Source organism: Ictalurus punctatus, chromosome 2, assembly GCF_001660625.3.
Source record: "Ictalurus punctatus breed USDA103 chromosome 2, Coco_2.0, whole genome shotgun sequence".
Lineage (NCBI taxonomy): Eukaryota > Metazoa > Chordata > Actinopteri > Siluriformes > Ictaluridae > Ictalurus > Ictalurus punctatus.
The window spans coordinates 35,327,454-35,354,646 of NC_030417.2; the positions used below are offsets into that span (position 1 = coordinate 35,327,454).

General features: G+C 37.7%; 3 protein-coding genes and 4 non-coding genes across 8 annotated transcripts in view; 2 read left to right on the plus strand and 5 right to left on the minus strand.

The window, feature by feature from the left end:
- Positions 1-2,089: 2,089 nt before the first annotated feature.
- Positions 2,090-4,565, minus strand: rps11 (ribosomal protein S11). Its single transcript, NM_001200289.1, has 5 exons — positions 4,544-4,565; positions 3,444-3,578; positions 3,143-3,218; positions 2,723-2,852; positions 2,090-2,287 (listed from the first exon to the last, which is right to left on the minus strand). The coding sequence occupies exons 1-5, from the start codon at positions 4,556-4,558 to the stop codon at positions 2,164-2,166; spliced, it is 480 nt and encodes a 159-aa protein (NP_001187218.1). The 5' UTR covers positions 4,559-4,565; the 3' UTR covers positions 2,090-2,163.
- Positions 2,556-2,638, minus strand: LOC124626542 (small nucleolar RNA SNORD35). The gene has a single exon (XR_006981409.1). It is a non-coding gene; the product is annotated as a small nucleolar RNA SNORD35 (small nucleolar RNA).
- LOC124626543 (small nucleolar RNA SNORD35) lies at positions 2,990-3,074 on the minus strand. The gene has a single exon (XR_006981410.2). It is a non-coding gene; the product is annotated as a small nucleolar RNA SNORD35 (small nucleolar RNA).
- Positions 3,326-3,410, minus strand: LOC124626539 (small nucleolar RNA SNORD35). The gene has a single exon (XR_006981404.1). It is a non-coding gene; the product is annotated as a small nucleolar RNA SNORD35 (small nucleolar RNA).
- Positions 3,662-3,747, minus strand: LOC124626545 (small nucleolar RNA SNORD35). The gene has a single exon (XR_006981411.1). It is a non-coding gene; the product is annotated as a small nucleolar RNA SNORD35 (small nucleolar RNA).
- Positions 4,566-6,868: 2,303 nt separating the features above from the next.
- On the plus strand, positions 6,869-12,456 carry baxa (BCL2 associated X, apoptosis regulator a). Its single transcript, NM_001200937.1, is given in 6 exon segments — positions 6,869-6,909; positions 7,707-7,755; positions 7,854-8,012; positions 10,386-10,521; positions 11,091-11,195; positions 12,354-12,456. Coding segments are annotated over 6 exon segments (570 nt in total). The 5' UTR covers positions 6,869-6,887; the 3' UTR covers positions 12,453-12,456.
- An 8,523-nt stretch (positions 12,457-20,979) lies between these two features.
- Positions 20,980-27,193, plus strand: part of LOC128629197 (apoptosis regulator BAX-like) — an 8,503-nt gene continuing 2,289 nt past the window's right edge. Inside the window, exons 1-5 of one of the 2 annotated variants that reach the window (XM_053676118.1) lie at positions 20,980-21,066; positions 23,195-23,237; positions 23,336-23,494; positions 25,921-26,056; positions 26,625-26,729. In XM_053676118.1, the coding sequence (XP_053532093.1) occupies positions 21,033-21,066; positions 23,195-23,237; positions 23,336-23,494; positions 25,921-26,056; positions 26,625-26,729 (477 nt within the window). In that variant the 5' untranslated portion in view covers positions 20,980-21,032. Of the gene's footprint in view, positions 21,067-23,193; positions 23,238-23,335; positions 23,495-25,920; positions 26,057-26,624; positions 26,730-27,193 lie in introns of both variants that reach the window. The other variant, XM_053676119.1, reaches the window with a different exon arrangement.

Here is a 27,193-nt window from a genome sequence, read left to right on the forward strand (position 1 = left end):
ATTTCATAAAGGTACCAGAATTAATAGACTCAGAACTTAAGCCAGCAAAAAAAAATTTTTCTAAAAGTCTCAGCAATATCTACTCTACCCTTAACTACAGTTTGGTTGACAGTTAAATGAGCTGGAACTTCAAGCAATAAACTTGAAGTCAATGTATAACTTCCTATTTGATTAAGTCATTAGAGGATGTACAAAGTGGATCAATATAAATATTTTGACCATACTTGACCAATTAGGGTTTTTTTTTTTTTAACACAGGAACTGTTAAATTTTAATGATTTCTGTGTAATTTTGTATCATTTGTGTTAGTAGTAACTTATCTGTTAGAGCTGCCACTCAACCATTGTTAGCCAAACTCTGTCAGTGTCTAAAAATAAATTTCAGTTCTACACAAGGCACAAGGCTTGACACAGATTTTGAACCAATCAGATGCCAGGACGTATAAAAGACTAATTGGTGTCATCTGTGAGGCAACCCTTGAAATGAAAATTCCGCTTTTTAAATTAAATTAATGAACTTAATGAGAAAATGAACTTTTCCACCATATTCAAATTTTTTGAGATGCACCTGTAGGTGTAATCCTAAAACAGCCTCATGAATAGAGCTAAAAGAGCGTCATGATTTCTACCCAAACCTGATTTGCATTTATAGATGAACAGATGAAGTCAGAGAAAAGTGTAAATCGGTTTAACGGCAGTTTATAAAGGTTCCTTCATTTCAAACAGCTGTTTTTTTTATTTTATAATAACCATGCAAATAACTGCTGTGAGCATTCTACATTAGGTGCCACCTGAATAAGAAAGCTATTCTTTGATATGGCTTTTCTGCAGATCCTTTCTTTGTGTTAGTTTTTATTGGAGTAATATACTCTATTTTATAATGTGTTTTGAGTTGTCTGAATTACTTAGAGCCTAACCTAAGAGCTGTATTATCCAGCCAAATATACAGCACACTGAATTTAAATTTGCACTGAATATTGGAGCATTTTGAGCTATAAAACACTGCTTTGGACATTACCATGTAAAACTGGTAGGTGATATCCTAGCTACAGGAAAATGTTCTATATATAGTAATATAGTATATAAGAAAACATTAGTTATACTGCAAAGTAGTGCAATATAATTCATTTGTGCAGTCCAAAGGAAGGTAAGTTATTGGTTTCACACAATGTCTACTTATATGAGTCCAACTTTAAAACAATAGAGCCCAAGTGTTTACTTTGATATTATGAGAAATACTTAATGCACAGAAATCAATGTTTTCAGAGACTTAATGGATTCTGGTCATTAACATATGGATTAGCGCATGGTTAACTGCACCACTAATACATATTATGATTTTATTAGTTAATATTAACAAGTAAGTCATTCAGCATTGATAAACTCACAAAGGTTATCATATACTATTTAAATGTTGAAGAAAGCCACCTGTATTTTCTGCTTTACTCAGGCTATGATTAAGAATAATTAAAAGTGATGTTAAAAGTTCATATTCTTAAATTTGAAAAATATAAACTTCCTTTTCAGTCTCAGCTCTTAATTTTGCCACCAAACTACTGGAAACATTTTTAGATGTTCATATTGGTTTTTACCAAGTTACAGAATAAATATAGGCTTGTGTTATTTAGCTTGTTTGGTTTATTATATTTACAACACTATAAATGGTACTGGTTTGTTAAAAGTTACCTGTGATACATTAATGCTTAAGTGCACAGTTTATTAGTGTTCTCTAAAGCATTTAAAATCTCTTAATGTACAGCAATACCCATGGTTTATTCCATAGATATTAAAGCATAAATTTGAGTACTTATTGATCAGGTAACTTTTGGGAATTAACTGTATATTACAGCGTTATTGCTTTACACACTGTTGCTATGTATGGCAAGTAAGTAGAAAACTTCATATCACTAACATATGGTCACAAGATCTTTTTTTTTTTTATATTTGATGAAAGAAGTTTCATAAAAGAGTTTTGAGCGATGTCCATGTTTGTATTCACCAGGGAAGTCCTGATTTGCGGTGCATGGTCAGAAAGGCCATGCAAGCAATTCCAGCAAACTGAAATTAAAAAACCACCCTCACACAGATCTAAAGAACAGATTTAATTTCACTTCCAAATGTCATGGCAATACAGTGGAACCCAGAAAATGTTCAGTGAACAGTTTTAAAACTTCTGGAATTGTTTCTTGGCTCCTGCTGCTTTGGTAACCTTCAGCACGTTGAACCTCACAGTCTTGCTGAGGGGTCTGCACTCTCCGACAGTGACAATGTCACCCACAGTCACATCCCTGCAGAAAATGGACAAAACACACAACACAGAAGGATCTTAATTCCCCAACGAGGGAAATGATGCTTGGACCCACTCATGACAAATCCACTCCACAAAAGAACACTTTTCACTTGGGCTGAAGCATGGCGACGAAGAAAACCAGCATCAATAAAGAGTACAACTGAAAAACTAGTTCAGCACTGTATATTCTTAATCATAGATGCATACGTGTATACATAGCAGCTTAAATTGTTACAAAACATGACTAAGACAGTCCATATTCATAAAGAGCTGCATCAGTAATGCCATTAGGCAATGTCGTCAGAGTCAAAGACTTGGAAGACCATCGTGAGAAAAAACATCATATGCAGCTTAAACAATCTATCAGCATCAACAGCTTACAGAGTGTACTTTGAAATTTTACAGCTGATTAGATCAAGCATCTTTAATTCACCTGAAACAGGGAGAGAGGTGGACAGACATGTTCTTGTGCCTCTTCTCAAAACGGTTGTACTTGCGGATGTAGTGCAGGTAATCGCGTCTGATCACGATGGTCCTCTGCATCTTCATCTTGGTCACCACACCTGCAGCATTCACTCCAAAGTTTAAGATCAACTGCACTTACAAATAAACTTGCCACTAGTAAACTTAGCAGGTATGAGGTCAATGCTTAAAAATGTTAATTTCAATAGTGGAAAAAAAAGAAAGAAATTTGTGGATGCTGGAAGCTTCAGTATTGCCATAAGGCGATGTCGTCAGAGCCCAAAGGACTTGGAAGACCATCGTGAGAAAAGACATCATTTGCAACCCAGTAAATGCCACAAAACACACACTCAAACGATCGAATGGGAAGAATTAAGCCAAGGAAACCTACCAGACAGAATACGACCTCTGATGGACACATTGCCAGTAAAGGGGCATTTCTTATCAATGTAAGTGCCTTCAATAGCCTGTTTGGGGGGGAGACAGAAAAAAAACACCAAGTCTTCATGTAAAACAAACAATGCAGGTTGTGTAGACTTGCAAGAAAAGAAAAAAAATCCCACAACTATTTAGAAAAACTGCATCAGCATAGCCATAAGGCGTTATCCTCAAAACCACAAAGGCTCAGAAGACCATCGTGAGAAAAGACATCACTTGCAGCTAGCCAAATGCGATGGCAAATTTGAGCTCACCTCTCTGGGGGTTTTGAAGCCTAAGCCAACATTTCGGTGGTAACGTGGGAGCTTCTCTTTCGCACCCACTTCACCGACCAACACTCGCTTTTTGTTCTGGAAGATGGTGGGCTGCTTCTGATAAGACCTCTCATTCTGCCAACAGAAAAGAAGGAAGAAAAAACAACAATGTTTTACTCGATGCACATCAAGTACATGTCTTGGGAAGGTTAATAGTAAGGACTGCATCAGTGAAGCCCTATAGGCAATGTCGTCAAAGCCTCAACGGCTTGGAAGACCATCGTGAGAAAAGACATCATCTGCAGTAGGAAGAGATTAGATTAACCTACACAAGACCATATAATTTTTCATATGATTACTGAATTGTGCAAATCTAATCAAGTCATTTGATGCAAATTAGTTTCAAATACACATTAACTTTAAAAATGCCTCAGAGTACATAACAGGGTGAGGTTTTTTTTGGTGTACATGTATAGGAAAAAGCAATGTCTCACTTTATATATATATATAAATAAAATAAACAATACAGGATTAAGGTTTTACCTTTCTGCAGTTAAACTTAAACTGGTTGGTTGACAAGCAAATCAGGCTCCCAACCCTGTTCCAGGAGACCCCCTATCCTGTATATTTTAGTATTTTCAGGAGTTTTAAGGGAAAACACATGTTCATCTCAATGTTTGGAAACCAATCAATTTAAGATATTATTCATAGCCATGTGCTGGAGCTGCGCTTTAGGCAGCACGGATTGTGTGCAGGCCTTACAGATACCTAGCACTCTCAAAAAAAAAATATACATCCAGAAAACGCTTAATAAACCATTCAAAGTGAAGTTGTTCTTTTTTTTCTTTAAACAAAGAGACTATCTCTCTTGCTGTACAAGAAGAGCACACGCTTTATTGCCCCGCGCGGCCCTCGCGACTGTTTCCGCTCACCACCAAGTCCAAAAATATGACAAAATAATCAACAAACACTCGATAAACGACCGAATTTACATAAATATCGATTTTCTGCACTCACATATATCACAAATTGCGATAACCAACTAAAACGTATTGCAAAATAACCGCTTTATGACTACCACGCCGCTTGGCTGAACATACCTGAGTGTCCGCCATCTTTGCCAGCCGAGTCGTAAAGAGAACTACACATGCGCGAGACGGGCGGAAGAGCCGCACAACCGGATATGACGCATATAAAGCCAGCCCTTTCAGCGCATATATCTACATTGTAATAATCCTTAACCTTCACTGTAAATTAAAATAAAATAAAAAAAAATGAAGAAAGAAAGAAAATGCTTTAAACTGCATTAACCTTATAAATATTATACTGTTTGTCCCAATTTACATAATACAGATGCGAAAGGTTTTAGAAAAAGAAGATGAATGGAATGCAACATGTTATACATTGTTAAATAGTCCACGTTATTACAGCCTAGTTCTCTTGTTCAAAGTAGTTATAGTGTTCAGAAACATTTTTGATCATTCATGTTTTATACCTGTCCGTTATATAGCTTTCTAAAAGTTATTTTAAAAATCATAAGTTATGAAAAGTCAGTAAAAGGTATAAAAGCAAAAAAATCTATCTATCTATCTATCTATCTATCTATCTATCTATCTATCTATCAAAAACAGATTATAGATGAGGTGTATATATATAATTAGATAGATTTTATATAGAATAGATAGTCATTATACCTGGTCTCCTCCAATATGGGGGGAATGGGGGCGTGTCACATAATAGGGGAGACTTGTGGGGCTTAAGTTACAAAAGGTTGAGAACCTCTGACCTATAAGGTCTATAATACGTATATTAATAAAGCAAATTAGGTACTTAAATGACTAGATGTAATTTATATAAACAAACAAATTAATAAATACATTTTGTATTAATTGGAAAACATTTATACACACGACAGTCTCTTACGCAAAATGGTGCCAAAAAAACAGGACATTGTTTGCACTTAGCACTGGGAGTAACGGAAAAGGGAAGCCACTAGAGGGCGCTGCATCTTAAATTTGGTTGAAAATCTAAAGTTTTTGTTACGCATGCAAATTAAGATCAAATTTGATAAAAACATTTGGGGTTTTAAATCGCCTCTGTTCACTGGGATGCGATTTAGACCTGATCTGAATCGTTACTGGGGAAACAAAAACCACCTACTACACACTTGAGTACATAGCTATCGTATTGATTATAGTTATATTATTATTAATTATCTTGTTATTAATTGATCTTGATTATTAATGATCTTTTACCGTGGAAGCGATATTGATGGTAATAACAAGACATTTACATTGAATGTACTTTGCAAATACATTATCCGTACATGTAAATGAGCAAAGAAACTTCTGGATGCATGGAATTAAATATAGATCTTAATTTTTTTAAAACACGTTACTGACTGAGAAACAACAAAGTTATTGCGATATACAGCGTCTTGAATATACACTATATGGCCAAATGTGGAGACTTGACCATAACACTCATATGTGCTTGATGAACATCCCATTTCAGATTTAGTCCCTTGATGCTGTTATAATAACCTCCACTCCACTTCTGGGAAGGCTTTCCACTAAATTTTGGGACACAAGAGCATTCATGAGGTCAGGTGAAGAGTTCTAGTGAAAAGAAATATTAATACTACATCTAAAATGCTACAAAGAAATCTTAATGCACACACAAAGACATTCTGTGTATTTGTGTGCCTCTAACTTCATGGCAACATTTTGGGGAAGAACCACATATGGATGTGATGGACAGGTGTCTACATACGTTTGGACATATAGTGCATCTCTATGTTGTTGCTGTTGATGTGTTTAATATACGTTTTATTTGCCCTACCTGATGGAAAAAAAAACCCAATAGAAACATCACATAAATTCTAATGGTTTACACTACAAATTCCATTACAAACCATCAGCCATTAACCATTACAACCATTACCAAATGGTTTCCATTACGTACTAGTTCGTATTAAGGACATAGGTCATTAATGGTATCTACTAGACATAACATCCATGCTGAAAAAAAAAACATAAAAACAATACAAAAAATCACAGAAATTCTAATGGTTTACACTATATAAAAAAATACCATTACAAACCATCAGCTTAGCATTAAAACCATTACCATTACCATTATTGGTCCTTAATGGTATCCACTAGACATAACATGCCACCAGTAGAAGGGAACAAATTACCAGTAGAGACCCACAAGGACCATTTTTTTAACATGGAATCATATATTTATTATTTTCCCGCTTATCTCTAATGCTGTAATAGTAACATAGCACTCTATTTAATAATTAAATTAAATTATAACAATTTAATAAATAAAAAAATACAGATGTAGATGAGCGTGCACTTCCGGGTACGCCCTTCTTCCTGCCCCTAACGTTTGCGTCACTCAAGGCGGAAGTCCAGTGTAATCATTTTTCACACGAACATGGCATCAGGAGAAGGCGATGGTAAGACTAATTTAACCAGTAAGGTTCAACGCAGTATTCAACATGTCTAACAAAACACTAGTGTATTTGAATCGTTTATATATATATTTATATATATTTATATTGGCAAATAAATAAAATAAAATAAAAGAGATACGGAAGCTTTGTGAACCTCATGTCGGCTAGCAGGCTAGTTAGCATAGCTAAGCTAACGGGAGACAGAAACATGCCCGTACATATTCTCAGCTCGCTGTCAGTGTCAGTGTGAGTGCCAACAAAGACCGGCGTTCACACTCGCTAATGTTTAATAAACAGGTAACATCTTAACAGCCTCCTGGAAATAAAGTGCTTTATCAGTTAGATCATGAGCTGATCATGATGATGTTGTTTTTCTTGACAGAGGGATGACATCATCATAATCATCATCTCTGTGTTGATTGTTTAGCTCCACTGGTTAGTCAGTGTTTACTTGAATTAGTGCTGCTCATGTAGGAAGTGTGGTCATGTACAAATAATAATAATAATAATGTCCTGTCTCCTCTTTAGAACAAAAAGTAAAATCCTTAATATTACACTTCTAGTTCATATATAGGTCATGTGATCATAATAGGCCATGTGATCATGTTGTGCAATTGTGATTTAATTTACTTTGCTGAGTCATTGGTTGTCGTTGGAGAGAAACAAACAGGCCAGCAGCCTCGTCTTCAATCTGTGGTCCTTCTTTCACACTCACGTACAGAACTCGGTCTGTTTTCTCGTATGAGATTAAACCAAGTTCTTACAGACGATGGCCTGAGCTGTGACATTTTTTCTTTCAGGCACCAGCAATGACCAAATATTAGAAGTAGGAGCTGTGCTGCTGAAGGAGTGAGGCTCCATCCTGTCTTCCTTTATTTTATTGTATTATATTATATTTTGCCTCATCCCTCTATCGAGTCTGACCCTTCTTTCTCTATGACGCACAGTTTCATTTATGAGCGAGTTCGTCGTCATGGGGACAGCGGCACCGTTGTATCGCGGCACGAACTGGGCGGGAGCGAGCTCTGCGACCCCACCCATAAAAAACTCGCTCAGTACTTACAGCAGATTGGAGATGAGCTGGACAACAACGTAGACCTACAGAGGTGAGATTACAATTTTGTGTCGCAGTAAATAAAATTTTGTTCACTGGACATTAAGTAAACAAACCTTGGTCTGAGCTAACAGAAACCAAATAATGAAAGTGTTTTGCATTTCTGCATTGATAAATACATCATTCAATAATAAGTTTCCTGTCATTTCAGTAATAAAAGTGTGATGTCTGCCTGCTTCTTATGTTATATACTTTTATTATTATGTGTTCACTTCAACCTGTACATGTGTGTGTGTGTGTGTATACAGTGGGGGAAATAAGTATTGAACACAGCAACATTTTTTTCAGTAAATATTTTTCCAAAGAGCCTGTTCACATACAATTTTCACCAGACAAACTCAAGAAATCCGCAAATATAAAGAATTCACAACGTTAAAGTCCATAAATGAAGTTATGTGTAATAAAGAGGAATGACACGGGAAAAAAAAATTATTGAACACGCTAAGTGAAATGTATTTAATACTTAGTGGAGAAGGCTTTGTTTGTAATGACGCTTCAAGACACTTCCCGTATGAAGAAATTAATGGGCCGCAGTACTCAGGTGTGATTTTGGTCCGTTCTTCTAAACATATTGTCTTTAAATCTTGTTCAGTTGGATTCGAGTCAGGTGATTGGCTGGGCCATTCTAACACCTTGATTTTTTTCTCTGAAACCAATTGAGAGTTTCCTTTGCTGTATGCTTTGGATCGTTGTCCTGCTGGAAGCTCCACCCACGTCTCATCTTCATCATACTGGTGGATGGCAGCAGATTCTTCTCAAGAATCTCCCGGTAAAGGGCTCCCTTCATCGTTCCTTCAATTATATGATGTCTGCCAGTACCATGCGATGAAAAACAGCCCCACACCATGATGCTTCCACCTCCAAACTTTAAGGGTGATGTGCAGTGCCATTTCTTCTCCAAACATGGTGTGTAGTATGACGGCCAAGAAGTTTAATTTTGCTCTCGTCTGACCAGACTACACGCTCCCAGTATTTCATAGGCTTGTGCAAATGAGTTGTAGAAAACTTTAAACGAGCTTTGACATGCCGTTTCTTTAGTAATGGAGTCCTGTGTGGTGAGCGTGAGCAGTGGAGTGCATTGCTTATTGTTTTCTCTGTAACGATGGTACCTGCTGCCTCCAAGTGTTTCTGGAGCTCTTTCCGAGTGGTCCTTGGTTCTTGGGCTACTCTTCTGAGTATTCTTTTGACTCCCTGGTCAGAACTCTTGCGAGGAGCTCCTGTGCGTGGCCGGGTGATGATGGAGTGATGTTGCTTCCACTTGTGGATAATGGCTCCACTGGTGCTTACGGAAGATTCAGCAGTCTTGAAATACGTCTGTATCCGATTCCATCAATATGTTTCACAACAATAAGGTTGTGAATGTCTTGGGAGAGCTCTTTGCTTTTACCCATCATGAGATCTTTCTTGTGTGACACCTTGGTTACGAAAAGCCTTTTTTATAGACCTGTGGTTTTCAAAGTGGGGGCCACCAGGGGGCGCCCGAGGGGCCTCAACAATTTGGTGTGAAAAAAAAATTCTCACTCTCAGACAACCACACACACACATCATCAATTCCTAATGTAATGTAAAGATGTAAGATGTAATTATTAATAATAAAAAAGGGGGGGGGATATATTCAAAAGTCTGTATTTTTAATGTGTTTTAAAGACATCTTGCGAAAGGGGGGCCTCGCCCTGGGAACGGGCCCTGGGAAAGGGTCTTGCCCTGGGAACGTTTGGGAGCCCCTGTTATAGACCATCAATTTACTGACCCAGCTGATATTAATTTGCACAGATAGGGGGTGTAATTACTTACGGATTTCAGCTGGTTCCTTGCCTCACCTTGGCTTGGAGAACTGCTTTTTTCTTAGTGTGTTCAATACTTTTTTTTCCTGTGTCATTCCACTTTATTACACATAACTTTATTAATGGACTTTAATGTTGTGAATTCTTTATACTTGTGGATTTCTTGAGTTAATACTGATGTCTGGTGAAAATTTCATGTGAATAGCCTCATTGCAAATATATTTACTGAAAAAAAAAGTCTAATACTTCTAATAATTATTTCCCTCCACTGTGTATGTATGCATGTGTGTGTGTGTGTGTGTATATATATATATATATATATATTAGTGATTGCTGATGTCATAGGATTACAGGTGATTATGCAGGATGTTCCTGCCATTTATTTTAAAATATACTGTTTATATATTTTTATTCCTTTTTCTATTTTTCTTATTTACATGTGTGTGTGTGTGTGTGTGTGTGTGTGTGTGTGTGAGAGTGCGTGCGTGCCAGAGTCGGATGGAACAAGGAGGAAAATCCCCCTTTTGTACCATATTTTCACAGTTTCTCTCTCTCTCTCTCTCTCTCTCTCTCCATGACAGAATGTTAGCCGACTCAGCTCTCCAGCCAACTAAAGAAGTGTTTGTGAAGGTGGCGCGTGAGATTTTCTCGGATGGGAAGTTTAATTGGGGCAGAGTGGTGGCACTTTTCTACTTTGCTTGTCGACTTGTGATCAAGGCAAGGACACTAATTAACTCGGCCTTAATCAAAGCCTTCCTTCCGTCTCCAAGACAGGATTCTTTATCCTTTTCATGCCCAGTTACTCTCAGTGCGCAGTAGTGCTTGAAAGTTTGTGAACCCTGTAGAACTTTCCACATGTCTGCATAAATACGACCTAAAACCTCATCATATTTTCACAAAGTAGACCAAGAGAACCCAGTTTAACAAACGAGACAAAAATATTATACTTGGTCGTTTATTTATTGAGAAAAATGATCCAATATCCATTCCGTATTTGTGGGAGACAAAAGTATGTGAACCTTTTGCTTTCAGTATCTGGCGTGACCAGTACTGTTAGGACTTTTGACGATGTTTCATGTCATATTTCTGCAGATATATAGAAACTTGTACAAACTATATACAAACTTTAAAGCACCAGTCTAACTTGAAACCGAGGGAAGTCTCGTTTCTTTCGTAAATCTGTATTTTTCCCCCTATCCCTGTATCTGCGTTTGTTCGCTATCTTTACATTTGCATGAATCCTCATTGCATTTTTCGACCTGTCTCTCGTTCACACACAATTTCAGGCTCTCCTGACGAAAATTCCAGACATCATCAGAACCATCATCAACTGGACTCTGGACTACCTGCGGGAACATGTGATTAATTGGATTAGGGAACAGGGAGGCTGGGTAAGTGTCTCGCTGCTTATTTTTTGATTGGGACATGCAAGATAAATTTTCATATTCACTTAATGTCATATATTATGGGCGTTTAACTATACTGGATACTAATATCCCACCTAGATTATTATTTAAACAAGTAAGCAAGTACACTTTTTTTTCAATGATTTATTCTTTATTGGGTTTTCTGATTTTTACAAACAGACAAGAATGTAGAACAAACATATGCTCAATCACTTAGCACAAAAACCATAAGGAAAGAGACACAAAACAAAATGAGAACAAATCAATGCAAATAATAATAGTACATACAAAATGTTCACACTCATCCATTATTTTTATTTTTCCCACATTTTAGAATAATAATAAAGTCGTCAAATCTCTGGAATAACACAAGTGGAACTATGGGAATTATGTTGTGATAAAAAATCTAAAATAAATCTAAATAATTGAGTATTTTAGCATCTTCAAAGTAGATGTCCTTTTTGAGCAGAATTTCCAGAAATGTATTCTTGGTGTTTTCTCGACCGATTTCTTGAGGAAATTCCATGAGATGCTTTTTAAACAGTATTAAAGGAGTTCACACCGACGCTGGACTCTTATCGGCTGCTTTTCGGGATATTTCTCTCCAAGTCGTCCTTTTAAAAAATATTTTTTGTTAATTAAAATGTTATTTTTCTAAGGAAAGAAACGAATATGTCAGCACGATTATAATTTTGTCTACGACACCGATTTCAAACATTTAATCACACACCTTCAGACCAAAAGGTCTTTAAGATCATGAGAAACATTTCAGTCGAGTGTCCACAAACTTTTGACTGGTAGTTAAAAACTTGACACATTTGGGGAAAAAAAAAATTCAAATGGGGTTCTATATCTATCAGGTTCCATACGAAACTATGACATTGTTACTGTGACCATTTGTGCAATATTGTTCCTACCTCGCCACAAAAGTACTGCAAACTGCAAAAAATCAAGAAATTTCCTCCACTTAGAGCAGTAGATATCTCTCCTCGCGTGTAAACTAAAGGAAGGTCTCTTGTAGGCTGCCACACGCCATAAACCAGGAGTGGAGACCAACAAAGATCAAGTATAATATTGTTTTTATCTCTCTGTCTCTCGCTCTCTCTCTCTCTGTCTCTCCCTCCCTCCCTCTCTCTCCCTCAGGAGGGGATCCAGACCTACTTTGGCACACCGACCTGGAAGACCGTCGGCGTCTTTCTGGCTGGAGTTCTCACCACTGTCCTGGTCATGCGCAAGATGTGAAGGGGAAAAAAGAGAGGAAAAAAACCCGAGAGCAAGGCAAGAAAAGAGAGAGGACTGAAAGAGGGAGCGAGAGAGCTGACTGAAAGGGAACAGAGAGATTGCGAGACAGAGAAAGGCAATAAGAGGCAGATCCATTGCTATGTGAACAGAGAGAGAGATTCGACTGAGATCGGATGATAAAGAGAGAGCCAAGCATGATGTTTAATCGCTCCACTTCGTGACTTTTGAGCCTATTTCCTTTCTCGTCTATATATATATACACACACACGCACTGAAAAAAGGAAATAAACAGAGAAAGACGTGTGAAAGGATGTGTGAGAGGAGGTGGTGTTGGGCCTTACTTTTAAGTTATTTATTTTTTATCATCAGGCAAATTCAACAGTAATTGCCTTTGTCTTTATACATGGACAAGATTAGATGTTTAGATTAGACTTTTGAAGGATTTGACAGACTCTTCCTGTACTAGGAAATGATCTGCATGTCTACTTGAATCGTTCTCCTCTTGCAGTGAACACATAGAGAGAATTGCACATACTTACTACTTTCAAAGGGTTTATAAAGGCTTTATAAGCATGCCATCGATATTTTACCTCATTAATGTCTGCTTTTTTTAAATGTTATCTAAAGTTGTAGCCGTTAGCAGTAGGTTCAGGAGGTACTCTGCTCTGTCTCCCTCTGTTCTTTCTCTCTTTCCTTCCTTTCATCTCAACACCCAGATTGTCCTACTAGTGAGTGAGCGTGTGTGTGTATGTGTGCGTGTATGTGTGTGTATGTGTGTGTGGGGACACGGTTGTGATTTTGGTGCTGAAGTCATATGCAGAGGCACAGTGGGGGGGTTCGCAGCTTTGACTGAGAATAAGAGTTCATGTTTCTGACAATCTGATAATGCAGGGAGTTTATTTGAGTCCTGATCGGGTTCTTTACCAGTTTCTCACAGATATGAGCCAGTTACTGTGTAGTGTGCTCGGACCCGGAATAGGACCAAAAAAATGCTCGAACTAACAGTCATCCAGGACTTTATATGTATAAATATATATTTATACATACATACATATGTAGCAAGGTGGAAAATAGTGTTATTATTTAAATTGATTCATTCACAGAATAAGTTATTAAATAGATTTAAAGGGTTAAAGATATTCTTAGTCCCAGTACTGTACTTTTTTTCCTTGATTTATTCAAAACACAAATCACATGCAATCACACTTTTATACACCTTCTCATTTTGTGGTATTTGGATACAATATGGTTTTTTTTGTGTTTTTTTTAAAAAATGTTTTTCTTCTTACGTTGACAGTGCCTTGGCCTTTCTTATTGTAAATCCACTTTGATACGATCACCATTTCCTCTGTCTTTTCTTAATGTTTGTATGATTGTATGAATTTCGCCGGAGCTGTTTTCTCTGTGATCCCTTTACCTTTTTATTTTTTTTTTTGTAAGTTGTAACGAGTAATAATAAAATGTTTTTACGACTTTCAATTCTAAACGGATGGAGAACGAGTTTGTTACGGGGCCTAAACGTGACTGATCAGGATTAGTTTATTTTATTTTATTTATTTATTTTTTAAAGCATCACAATGTTCAAATCGCCTTCACTAAACTGATTCCGGCTTCGGATATTGCGCTGATTTTTGTTACGCTGAATTCTCTGATCTGAAGACGTGGATTAATGGTCTACGACGGTAGTTTCAATTCAGATCACAGATTTATATTAATGTACTCCTTCCAATACATGATTGTTTCAGCAGTGGGGGTGAATACTTACGCAATCACTGTAACCTTTTATGTTTTTTATCCGTAGATGATATTATACTGATCATACTAATCTTCTCTGCACTTTCATTTATCCACAGCTTGGTTTAGATTCATGACATACGTTCCCGTTAGGTCCATTTCAGTCCAGACTCGAACACTACCAATGTGTAGAAGTTCAGGAGAGGTGAATACTTCTGCAAAGCACTGCATGCTCAACACCTTACCCCATGTTTGATTAACTACATACCGAACAACCGTTATAGAATTTCCTAATAAATCAATGTATTAAGATCAGTCACGGGTTTTGGGGTGGGAGATCGACGCTTGATTTTGTTTCCAGTAAAAAATCATAGCATATGAATATACGGTATATGTATAAAAGAATATGTGGCGTGTATGTGTGTGTGTGTGTGTGTGTATGTATGTATGTATGTATGTATGTATGTATATATATATATATATATCATGTATATATGTTTCTCTATTTCTCTCTCTGTCTTTCTCGGTCTGTCTCTCTGTTTCTCTCTCTCTGTGTTTCTCTCTCTCTCTCTCTCTCTCTCTCTCTCTCTGTTTCTCTATCTGTCTCGCTCTCTGTTTCTCTCTCTCTGTTTCTCTGTCTTTCTCTGTCTGTCTCTCTCTTGTTTCTCTCTGTCTCTCTCGCTTGTTCCCTTTTCTATCTTTTCTTCTTCAGAAATACGATTTCCTTTTTATTCTTTGTTTTCTGAGATACTCTAAATTTACTCTTGTTTGTGCGTGCGTGTGTGTGTGTGTGTGTGTGTGTGTGTGTGTGTGTGTGTGTGTGTGATTTTTCTCGCTGACCTGGGCGTCTGCTTCCGTGGTTGGGAGCATGGCTGCCTCAGGTACGGGTAAGTATGATTCCCTCACGCGGTGGCATGCTGTAAATGTAGCCACTACCACCAGCGTTGGACACGACAACATTCTGTCTGCGGCCCGTATGAATAGTGCCGTCGTGTTGTTTTTGAAAGCGGTGGACTTGGCCAACGAAATGGTAGACAATGGAGTTGTGCTTGTTGGTGTGTTTACCTCAGTGCTTCCTTTATCAACCCCATCAAAAAAAGTCATCATTGTGATAATGTTCCGCCTTTTATTAAGGATGAGATTCTGTCCTAAACTTTAACTCGCTATGGAAAACTGGTCTCGCAGATCAAGAAGATAGCGATAACAAGTAAATCCCCTCTTGTAAAACATATCGTGTCTTTCAGACGTTCTGTGTACATGGTCATGAAGGATAATAATGATCTGACACTAAATGTAAAGGTGGACGATTTTAATTATGTCATTTATGCTACAACTACAACGATGAAGTGTTTTGGGTGTGGTTTAACTGGTCATCTGGTGTGGGCCTGTCCGGAAAAACGTGTCAATCCCGCAAATAGTAATGATGCTAACGAGGCCGCTGGTAACGAGGTTACTGCTGGAGAGGGTGATGGGGTGCATGGGGCCCAGACACCGAGAGCGGAAGCAGCAGTACCTTCTCAGGTGGAGACACCTGAAGCTGGCCCCTCTCACCAGGTGTCTGTGCTAAACCAGGTGAAGAAGAGAAAGCTGAGGTTGAGCCAGATTTATGCGCTAAAGATACACAAGACAGTAATGTGTCACTGGATAGTGTTGATCAGTCTCTAGCTGATGAAGTTGGGGATGAAAGCTCTCACTTGGAAACGGAAGAGAATGTGTTCAAGGTGCCCCAGAGAAAGAGACGGCGAAACCATCCTCATACACAAGCAAAGAGGAAAGATGAGTTAAATTCCGTGGAGGTAGAAAGTGAGAGCGAATCATCTGACTGCAGTATTACATGTAGTTTAAATCGAAGTGGCTTTTCGAGCCGTGAATATAGCATAGATGACATCAAAGCTTTTCTGAAAAAAACTAAGCATGCTAGGAATGTGAGGATTGACGAGTTTTTTCCGGATGTAGAACAGTTCGATGCCGACATATACGGCATCGAACTAGGCAGCCATAATCAAAGGCGGCCCTCATAAGAGCCTGATATATATCTTTGAGCAATGCCCTACTTGCTCCCCAGTCTCGCCCTGACAGACATCTCAGAACATTACTAATCTTTTTACATTTGTTTTTAATTTGATCAGTATGCAGACCCCAGGTCAGCTTCTCATCAAAAAAACATTCCTAAAAATCTCACAGCCTTGACCTGTTCAAGATCTAGCCCATATCATTTAAGTGGTACTGTTTTATGACGTTTAGAGAAACCTATACCTTGTGATTTTGAAATTGATAGTTTAAATCCCCATTCATTTGCCCACTGTTCTACTTTCCCTATTGCATGTTGCATTTTCTTTCTTAAATATTCTACATTCCGACCCCTAATCCAGAGTGCCCCATCATCCGCATAAAGCGACTTTCCTATATTTTCTCCAACATGATCAAATATGTCATTAATCATAATATTAAACAGTACTGGGCTACATACACTGCCTTGTGGGGTACCATTTTCCACTGCATACCTATTTGAGTACTCTGCACCTACTCTAACTTCTATTGCTCTTCTGTTCAGGAAGTCTAATACCCAATTATACATCTTACCATTTATTCCTAATTTGTCAAGTTTAATTAGAAGTCCATCCTTCCGAAGCATATCATACGCTTTTTCAACATCAAAAAATACAGCAATTACACTTTCTTTGTTAGTCTGAGCCTTCCTAATTTCTGACTCTAGGCATTATATAGAATCCATTGTCCCCCTCCCTTTGTGAAATCCTGACTGATACGGTGAAAGAAGCCCTTTACTTTCTATATAGGGATCGAGTCTATCTGTTACCATCCTCTCCATAGTTTTGCCTAGCTGTGACGTTAATGCTATGGGTCTATAGCTTGCTGGATCTGACAGGTCTTTTCCAGGTTTGAGTATTGGAGCTATAACTGCCTGTTTCCATGTTCTGTTTTATAAATAAAAAAAATTAAAATAAAAAACGCCTAGCGACTATTTGGACAAACCGTAGCAACTTTCCAAATAATGGCAGTACTGTCCTGCAAGCGCGAGGTCTTGCTTTCCCTCTGCACTCTCACCTCTCTCTGCGTCTGCTCTGTCCAGTGAGGGGCCGAGAGCAGATTTAAGAACGTCATGGATAACGAGACGCGCCCTGCGTCCCAATTTACATCATTCATAGACGAATGGAATGCAACATGTTTTCCATGTAAAATAGTCCACGTTATTACAGCCTAGTTCTCTTGTTCAAAGTAGTTATAGTGTTCGGGAACATTTTTGATCATTCATGTTCTATACCTGTCCGTTATATAGCTTTCTAAAAGTTATTTTAAAAATCATAAAAGTGATGAAAAGTAATTTAAAAAGTATAAAAGCAAAAAAACCTTTCTATCTATCTATCTATCAAAAACAGATTATAGATGATAGATAGATATATAGATAGATAGATTTTATATAGAATAGATAATCATTATACCTGGTCTCCTCCAATATGGGGGGAATGGGGGTGTGTCACATGATAGGGGAGGCTTGGGGATGGCTTTAGTTACAAAAGGTTGAGAACCTCTGACCTACAAGGTCTATAATACGTATATTAATAAAGCAAATTAGATACTTAAATGGCTAAATGTAATTTATATAAACAAACAAATTAATAAATACATTTTGTATTAAGTGAAAAACATTTATACACACGACAGTCAAAATAGTACAAAAAACACTGGCTTCATTCGAAACCGCATACTTACCTACTACACGGTATGCAAAAAGCAGTACGCCAGAGGGGTAGTATGTTAAAATTCTCAGTAGGCGAGCAATACCCGGATAGCGAACTGCTTCCGGCGAGATTTTGCAGTATGCAACCAATGGACACTACACGAGTCAAACAATCCCACAGTGCAGCAGGACTGGTGTGGACGAGCTCAGAAAAAGAAAACACGGAAGGCAGCGTCGGCTCTTTTTAAGTACTAAACCTTGGTTAAACACAAGTTGCCGTGCAATACATACTGCATCGAATTGAGTAGTACTGTCACAGTACGCAATTTCGGACGCAGCCACTGAGTGAGCAACAGTTATGATATGCTTTTTTTTGTTCACCACGGTTGTAAAAAATGATTATTTGATTATTATTATATCTTTCCTGGCATCTCGAACCAATCTGGCCATTTTCCTCTGACTTCTTTTATCAAAAACGCATTTCCACGGACAGAACTGCCACTCACTCTATGTTTTTTTGTTTTTCACACCATGTGGTGGCTCAGTGGATAAAGGCTCTGGGTTACTTATCAGAAGGTCAGGAGTTCAAGCCCCAGCACTGCCAAGCTACCACTGTTGGGCCCTTGGACAAGGCCCTCAACTGCTCAGATGTATAAATGAGATAAATGTCAGAATAAGGGCATCTGCCAAATTCTGCAAAAGTAAATATATATATATATATTCTGTGGAATCTCTAGAGATTGGTGTTTGTGTGTGTGGGAAATTCCCAGGAGATCAGCTGTTTATGAAATACTCAAACCACAATGGAAGTCACAAAAAAAAACAATCTTTCCCCATTCTGATGTTTGATGTGAACATTAGCTGAACCTCTGTCTGCATTGCACTGCTACCACATGACTGACTGAGCAGGTGTATTGGTGTGCCGTAAAGAAAGTGGATGGTGAGCATATATATCTTATAAAAGCAAAATGAAATGATGGGGGGAAAAATATATATATATATATATATATATATATATATATATATATTTTCCCCCATCATTTCATTTCATTTCATTTTATATATATATATATATATATATATATATATATATATATATATATATATATATATATATATATATATATATATATAAAGAACGGCGATCATCTAGTTGTGTCTCCAATGACACAGGACATTATTTACATTATTTGCACTTAGCACTGGGAGTAACGGAAAAGGGAAGCCACTAGAGGGCGCTGCATCTTAAATTTGGTTGAAAATCAAAAGTTTTTGTTACGCATGCAAATTAAGATCAAATTTGATAAAAACATTTGGGGTTTTAAATCGCCTCTGTTCACTGGGATGCGGTTTAGACCTGATCTGAATCGTTACTGGGGAAACAAAAACCACCTACTACACACTTGAGTACATAGGTATAGTGTTGATTATATTTATATTATTATTAATTATCTTGCTCTAAATATATTACTACTTATTATGTAGTTCATAGTCTGCCATTTAAGACACAACTTCTCTTCCTCTACATTTCAGTTGAACAAATGTATCATCTGGGTCTTTTTAGCTTCCTCGTCTGCTTCTACTGTATTTCGTCCTGTGAATCGTTGACCCTGTAAATGTTATATAAGTATATCTTATTACTAGATAAGCATTCAATTTGAGACACAGATCACAGTAGATGAGTGTGCTGTGAATCTTTTGGTTGGATATTGAATGCAATTTTTGGGTAATTTCCTTGGGATTTTAATCCAGATTAGCAAAACGAATATTATATTTCACTACCGTGGAAGCGATATTGATGTTTATAATAAGACATTTACATTGAATGTACTTTGCAAATACATTATCCTTACGTGCAAATGAGAAAAGAAACTTTGGGATGCATGGAATTAAATATAGATCATAATTTTTTAAAAACACGTTACCGACTGAGAAACAACAAATTTATTGTGATATACCGTGTCTTGAATATACACTATATAGCCAAAAGTTTGTGGAGACTTGACCAGAACACTCATATGTGCTTGTTGAACATCCCATTTGAGATTTAGTCCCTTGATGCTGTTATAATGAACTCCACTCCACTTCTGGGATGGCTTTCCACTAAATTTTGGAGTTTGGCTGTGGAGATACAAGAGCATTCATGAGGTCAGGTGAAGAGTTCTAGTGAAAAGAAATCTTAATGCTACATCACACACAAAGACATTCTGTGTATTTGTGTGCCTCTAACTTCATGGCAGCATTTTGGGGAAGAACCACATATGGATGTGATGGACAGGTGTCTACATACGTTTGGAAATATAGTGCATCTCTATGGTGTTGTTGCTGTTGTTGTGTTTAATATACGTTTTATTTGCCCTCCCTGCTGGAAAAAAACCCCAATAGAAACATCACATAAATTCTAAGGGTTTCTACTACAAATACCATTACAAACCATCAGCTGTTAACCATTACAACCATTACCAAATGGCTTCCATTTCATACTAAGATGTACTAAGGACATAGGTCATTAATGGTATCCACTAGACATAACATCCCTGCTGAAACAAACCCCAATACAAACCATCACAGAAATTCTAAGGGTTTCTACTACAAATACCATTACAAACCATCAGCTGTTAACCATTACAATCATTACCAAATGGTTTCCATTACGTACTAGTTCGTATTAAAGACATAGGTCATTAATGGTATCCACTAGACATAACATCCATGCTGAAAAAACAAGCATAAAAACAATACAAAAAAACAAAACAGAAATTCTAATGGTTTACACTATAAAAAAATACCATTACAAACCATCAGCTTAGCATTAAAACCATTACCATTACCATTATTGGTCCTTAATGGTATCCACTAGACATAACATGCCACCAGTAGAAGGGAACAAATTACCAGTAGAGACCCACAAGGACCATTTTTTTTAAACATGGAATCATATATTTATTATTTTCCCGCTTATCTCTAATGCTGTAATAGTAACATAGCACTCTATTTAATAATTTAAAATAAATAAAAAATTAATTTATTAAATGTAAAAAATACAGATGTAGATGAGCGTGCACTTCCGGGTACGCCCTTCTTCCTGCCCCTAACGTTTGCGTCACTCAAGGCGGAAGTCCAGTGTAATCATTTTTCACACGAACATGGCAGCGGCGCTATCAGGAGAAGGCGATGCGGGTAAGACTAATTTAACCAGTAAGGTTCAACGCAGTATTCAACATGTCTAACAAAACACTAGTGTATTTGAATCGTTTATATATATATTGATATATATTTATATTGGCAAATAAATAAAATAAAATAAAAGAGATACGGAAGCTTTGTGAACCTCATGTCGGCTAGCAGGCTAGTTAGCATAGCTAAGCTAACGGGAGACAGAAACATGCCCGTACATATTCTCAGCTCGCTGTCAGTGTCAGTGTGAGTGCCAACAAAGACCGGCGTTCACACTCGCTCATGTTTAATAAACAGGTAACATCTTAACAGCCTCCTGGAAATAAAGTGCTTTATCAGATAGATCATGAGCTGATCATGATGATGATGTTGATGTTGTTTTTCTTGACAGAGGGATGACATCATCATCATCATCATCATCATCATCATCATCTCTGTGTTGATTGTTTAGCTCCACTGATTAGTCAGTGTTTACTTGAATTAGTGCTGCTCATGTAGGAAGTGTAGTCATGTACAAATAATAATAATCATAATCATAATAATATGTCCTGTCTCCTCTTTAGAACAAAAAGTAAAATCCTTAATATTACACTTCTAGTTCATATATAGGTTATGTGATCATAATAGGCCATGTGATCATGTGCAATTGTGATTTAATTTACTTTGCTGAGTCATTGGTTGTCGTTGGAGAGAAACGAACAGGCCAGCAGCCTCGTCTTCAATCTGTGGTCCTTCTTTCACACTCGCGTACAGAACTTCATTCATTCAGTCATCTTAAGTAACCGTTTAAGTATCCTGATCGAGGATGTGGTGGATCTGGAGCCACATCTATTCAGGGAACACCGGGCATGATATAGGGACAGGGGCATACCCTGAACAGGATGCCAGTCCAGCACCATGCGCATGCACACACACACACACACACACACACACACACACACACACACAGACGTGGACGTGAGGAGAATGTGTGTAACTCTGCGCAGACAGTAACCCGAGCTCAGGATCATACCACTGGAGCGGTGAGGTGGTGCTGCTTGTTGCCCGACATCAGATTATGGCGGCAGGACGTTAGAGTTAAGAGTGCTTTCAGAAACAGTGTAACAGTGAGTACCCCAATGTACACGTTTACCAAATGACTTTGCAGAATCTATGAGGTGCAGTTCGTTGGAAATAATGTGATTTTCGCAGTGTGGAGTGTCATTTTGTCTACTTTATGTTAGGCTGTGTTTTATTCTGCGTGATCACACCTAGAAATAATTTGAGCTTGGATTTGTTCTGTCAGTGAGATGTTTACAAATATGAATAGTGTGCATAATTGTTTGGAATTTTTATTTTATATACACACACACATATATATATATATATATATATATATATATATATATATATATATATATATATATAAATACACACACATGCATGCATACATACATACATGGATGCTGTCGATTTGGTGTAATTAAAACAAATCTTCTTTGTAGGCGTTGAACAAAGGTGGCGTGAAAGTCAGTTTAATAGTTTGTTTTGTTCATTTTATTTCTGTTTTGCAGTCAGTTCGTGAGCTAGTTTATATATCGTGATACGCGTTGCGTATCGTAGAAACCTCCTCGTGTTGTGACACGATATTTTTGTGACACCGCCCGGCCCTAACTTAGAAGACGCTTTACCTAATACGTTAATCGTATAGAGGCTTATAAAAGACGACCGAACAATGGCAGCGGCCAAGCACACACACCCATTAACAGCTGAATCTAAAAATATGTAGGTGGCAACACAGTCAACAGTGGGAAATGTTATTGTACTGCGGTCAACAGATTATTGTCGGTGAGAGTGCCGTGATCTTGTGCCTCATCCTGTGCCTCATCCTGTCATCGATAGTTCATGGTGTTGAGCGATGACTCGCAGCGCATAACAGTGCGAACTCTTCGGCTTTTGTAGAAACTGAAACTTCACGTTGCTGTATGCCTTTTCATGTTTCCTTCCTGTCGTGTTTGGCGAGAAATGAGTATTAACAAATAGGCTGAAATGTAACCATGACCCTAAATATCAGCTCGGTCTGGTTTCTCGTATGAGATTAAACCGAGCTCTTACAGACGATGGCCTGAGCTGTGACATTTTTTTCTTTCAGGCCCTGACCAAATATTAGAAGTAGGAGCTGTGCTGCTGAAGGAGTGAGGCTCCATCCTATCTTCCTTTATTTTATTATATTATATTATATTTTGCCTCATTCCTCTATCGAGCCTGACCCTTCTTTCTCTATGACGCACAGTTTCATTTATGAGCGAGTTCATCGTCATGGGGACAGCGGCACCGTTGTATCGCGGCACGAACTGGGCGGGAGCGAGCTCTGCGACCCCACCCATAAAAAACTCGCTCAGTGCTTACAGCAGATTGGAGACGAGTTGGACAACAACGTAGACCTACAGAGGTGAGATCACAGTTTTGTGTCACAGTAAATAAAATTTTGTTCACTGGACATTAAGTAAACAAACCTTGGTCTGAGCTAACAGAAACCAAATAATGAAAGTGTTTTGCATTTCTGCATTGATAAATACATCATTCAATAATAAGTTTCCTGTCGTGTCAGTAATAAAAGTGTGATGTCTGCCTGCTTCTTATGTTATATACTTTTATTATTATGTGTTCAGTTCAACCTGTACGTGTGTGTGTGTGTGTGTGTGTGTATACAGTGGGGGAAATAAGTATTGAACACGGCAACATTTTTTTCAGCAAATATTTTTCCAAAGAGCCTGTTCACATACAATTTTCACCAGACAAACTCAAGAAATCCGCAAATATAAAGAATTCACAACGTTAAAGTCCATAAATGAAGTTATGTGTAATAAAGAGGAATGACACGGGGAAAAAATTATTGAACACGCTAAGTGAAATGTATTTAATACTTAGTGGAGAAGGCTTTGTTTGTAATGACGCTTCAAGACACTTCCTGTATGAAGAAATTAATGGGCCGCAGTATTCAGGTGTGATTTTGGTCCGTTCTTCTAAACATATTGTCTTTAAATCTTGTTCAGTTGGATTCGAGTCAGGTGATTGGCTGGGCCATTCTAACACCTTGATTTTTTTCTCTGAAACCAATTGAGAGTTTCCTTTGCTGTATGTTGTGGATCGTTGTCCTTCTGGAAGCTCCACCCACGTCTCATCTTCATCAAACTGGTGGATGGCAGCAGATTCTTCTCAAGAATCTCCCGGTAAAGGGCTCCCTTCATCGTTCCTTCAATTATATGATGTCTGCCAGTACCATGCGATGAAAAACAGCCCCACACCATGATGCTTCCACCTCCAAACTTCACTGTTGGTGTAGTGTTTTTAGGGTGATGTGCAGTGCCATTTCTTCTCCAAACATGGTGTGTAGTATGACGGCCAAGAAGTTTAATTTTGCTCTCGTCTGACCAGACTACACGCTCCCAGTATTTCATATACTTGTGCAAATGAGTTGTAGAAAACTTTAAACGAGCTTTGACATGCCGTTTCTTTAGTAATGGAGTCCTGTGTGGTGAGCGTGAGCAGTGGAGTGCATTGCTTATTGTTTTCTCTGTAACGATGGTACCTGCTGCCTCCAAGTGTTTCTGGAGCTCTTTCCGAGTGGTCCTTGGTTCTTGGGCTACTCTTCTGACTATTCTTTTGACTCCCTGGTCAGAAATCTTGCGAGGAGCTCCTGTGCGTGGCCGGGTGATGATGGAGTGATGTTGCTTCCACTTGTGGATAATGGCTCCACTGGTGCTTACGGAAGATTCAGCAGTCTTGAAATACGTCTGTATCCGATTCCATCAATATGTTTCACAACAATAAGGTTGTGAATGTCTTGGGAGAGCTCTTTGCTTTTACCCATCATGAGATCTTTCTTGTGTGACACCTTGGTAACGAAAAGCCTTTTTTATAGACCTGTGGTTTTCAAAGTGGGGGCCACCAGGGGGCGCCCAAGGGGCCTCAACAATTTGGTGTGGAAAAAAAATTCTCACTCTCAGACAACCACACACACCCCATCAATTCCTAATGTAATGTAAAGATGTAAGATGTAATTATTAATAATAAAAAAAGGGGGGGATATATTCAAAAGTCTGTATTTTTAATGTGTTTTAAAGACATCTTGCAAAAGGGGGGCCTCGGTCAAATGTTAATGCCATTTGGGGGGCCTTGCCCTGGGAACGTTTGGGAGCCCCTGTTATAGACCATCAATTTACTGACCCAGCTGATATTAATTTGCACAGATAGGGGGTGTAATTACTTGTGGGTTTCAGCTGGTTCCTTGCCTTACCTTGGCTTGGAGAACTGCTTTTTCTTAGTGTGTTCAATACTTTTTTTTTTTTCCTGTGTCATTCCACTTTATTACACATAACTTTATTAATGGACTTTAATGTTGTGAATTCTTTGTACTTGTGGATTTCTTGAGTTAATACTGATGTCTGGTGAAAATTTCATGTGAATAGCCTCATTGGAAATATATTTACTGAAAAAAAAAGTCTAATACTTCTAATAATTATTTCCCTCCACTGTGTATGTATGTGTGTGTGTGTGTATGTGTGTATATATATATATATATATATATATATATATATATATATATATATATATATATATATATATATATATATATATATATATAGTGATTGCTGATGTCATAGGATTACAGGTGATTATGCAGGATGTTCCTGCCATTTATTTTAAAATATACTGTTTATATATTTTTATTCCTTTTTTATTTTTCTTATTTACACGTGTGTGTGTGTGAGTGCGTGCGTGCCAGAGTCGGATGGAACAAGGAGGAAAATCCCCCTTTTGTACCATATTTTCACAGTTTCTCTCTCTCTCTCTCTCTCTCTCTCTCCATGACAGAATGTTAGCCGACTCAGCTCTCCAGCCAACTAAAGAAGTGTTTGTGAAGGTGGCGCGTGAGATTTTCTCGGATGGGAAGTTTAACTGGGGCAGAGTGGTGGCGCTTTTCTACTTTGCTTGTCGACTTGTGATCAAGGCAAGGACACTAATTAACTCGGGCTTAATCAAAGCCTTTCTTCCGTCTCCAAGACAGGATTCTTTATCCTTTTCATGCCCAGTTACTCTCAGTGCGCAGTAGTGCTTGAAAGTTTGTGAACCCTGTAGAACTTTCGACATGTCTGCATAAATACGACCTAAAACCTCATCATATTTTCACAAAGTAGACCAAGAGAACCCAGTTAAACAAACGAGACAAAAATATTATACTTGGTCGTTTATTTATTGAGAAAAATGATCCAATATCCGTCCCATATCTGTGAGAGACAAAAGTATGTGAACCTTTGCTTTCAGTATCTGGCGTGACCAGTACTGTTAGGACTTTTGACGATGTTTCATGTCATATTTCTGCAGATATATAGCAACTTGTACAAACTATATACAAACTTTAAAGCACCAGTCTAACTTGAAACCGAGGGAAGTCTCATTTCTTTTGTAAATCTGTATTTTTCCCCCTATCCCTGTATCTGCCTCTGTTAGCTATCTTTACATTTGCATGAATCCTCATTGCATTTTTCGACCTGTTTCTTCTTCACACGCAATTTCAGGCTCTCCTGACGAAAATTCCAGACATCATCAGAACCATCATCAACTGGACTCTGGACTACCTGCGGGAACATGTGATTAATTGGATTAGGGAACAGGGAGGCTGGGTAAGTGTCTCGCTGCTTATTTTTTGATTGGGATATGCAAGATAAATTTTCATATTCACTTAATGTCATATATTATGGGCGTTTAACTATACTGGATACTAATATCCCACCTAGATTATTATTTAAACAAGTAAGCAAGTACACTTTTTTTTCAATGATTTATTCTTTATTGGGTTTTCTGATTTTTACAAACAGACAAGAATGTAGAACAAACATATGCTCAATCACTTAGCACAAAAACCATAAGCAAAGAGACACAAAACAAAATGAGAACAAATCAATGCAAATAATAATAGTACATACAAAAAGTTCACACTCATCCATTATTTTTATTTTCCCCACATTTTAGAATAATAATAAAGTCGTCAAATCTCTGGAATAACACAAGTGGAACTATGAGAATTATGTTGTGATAAAAAATCTAAAATAAATCTAAATAATTGAGTATTTTAGCATCTTCAAAG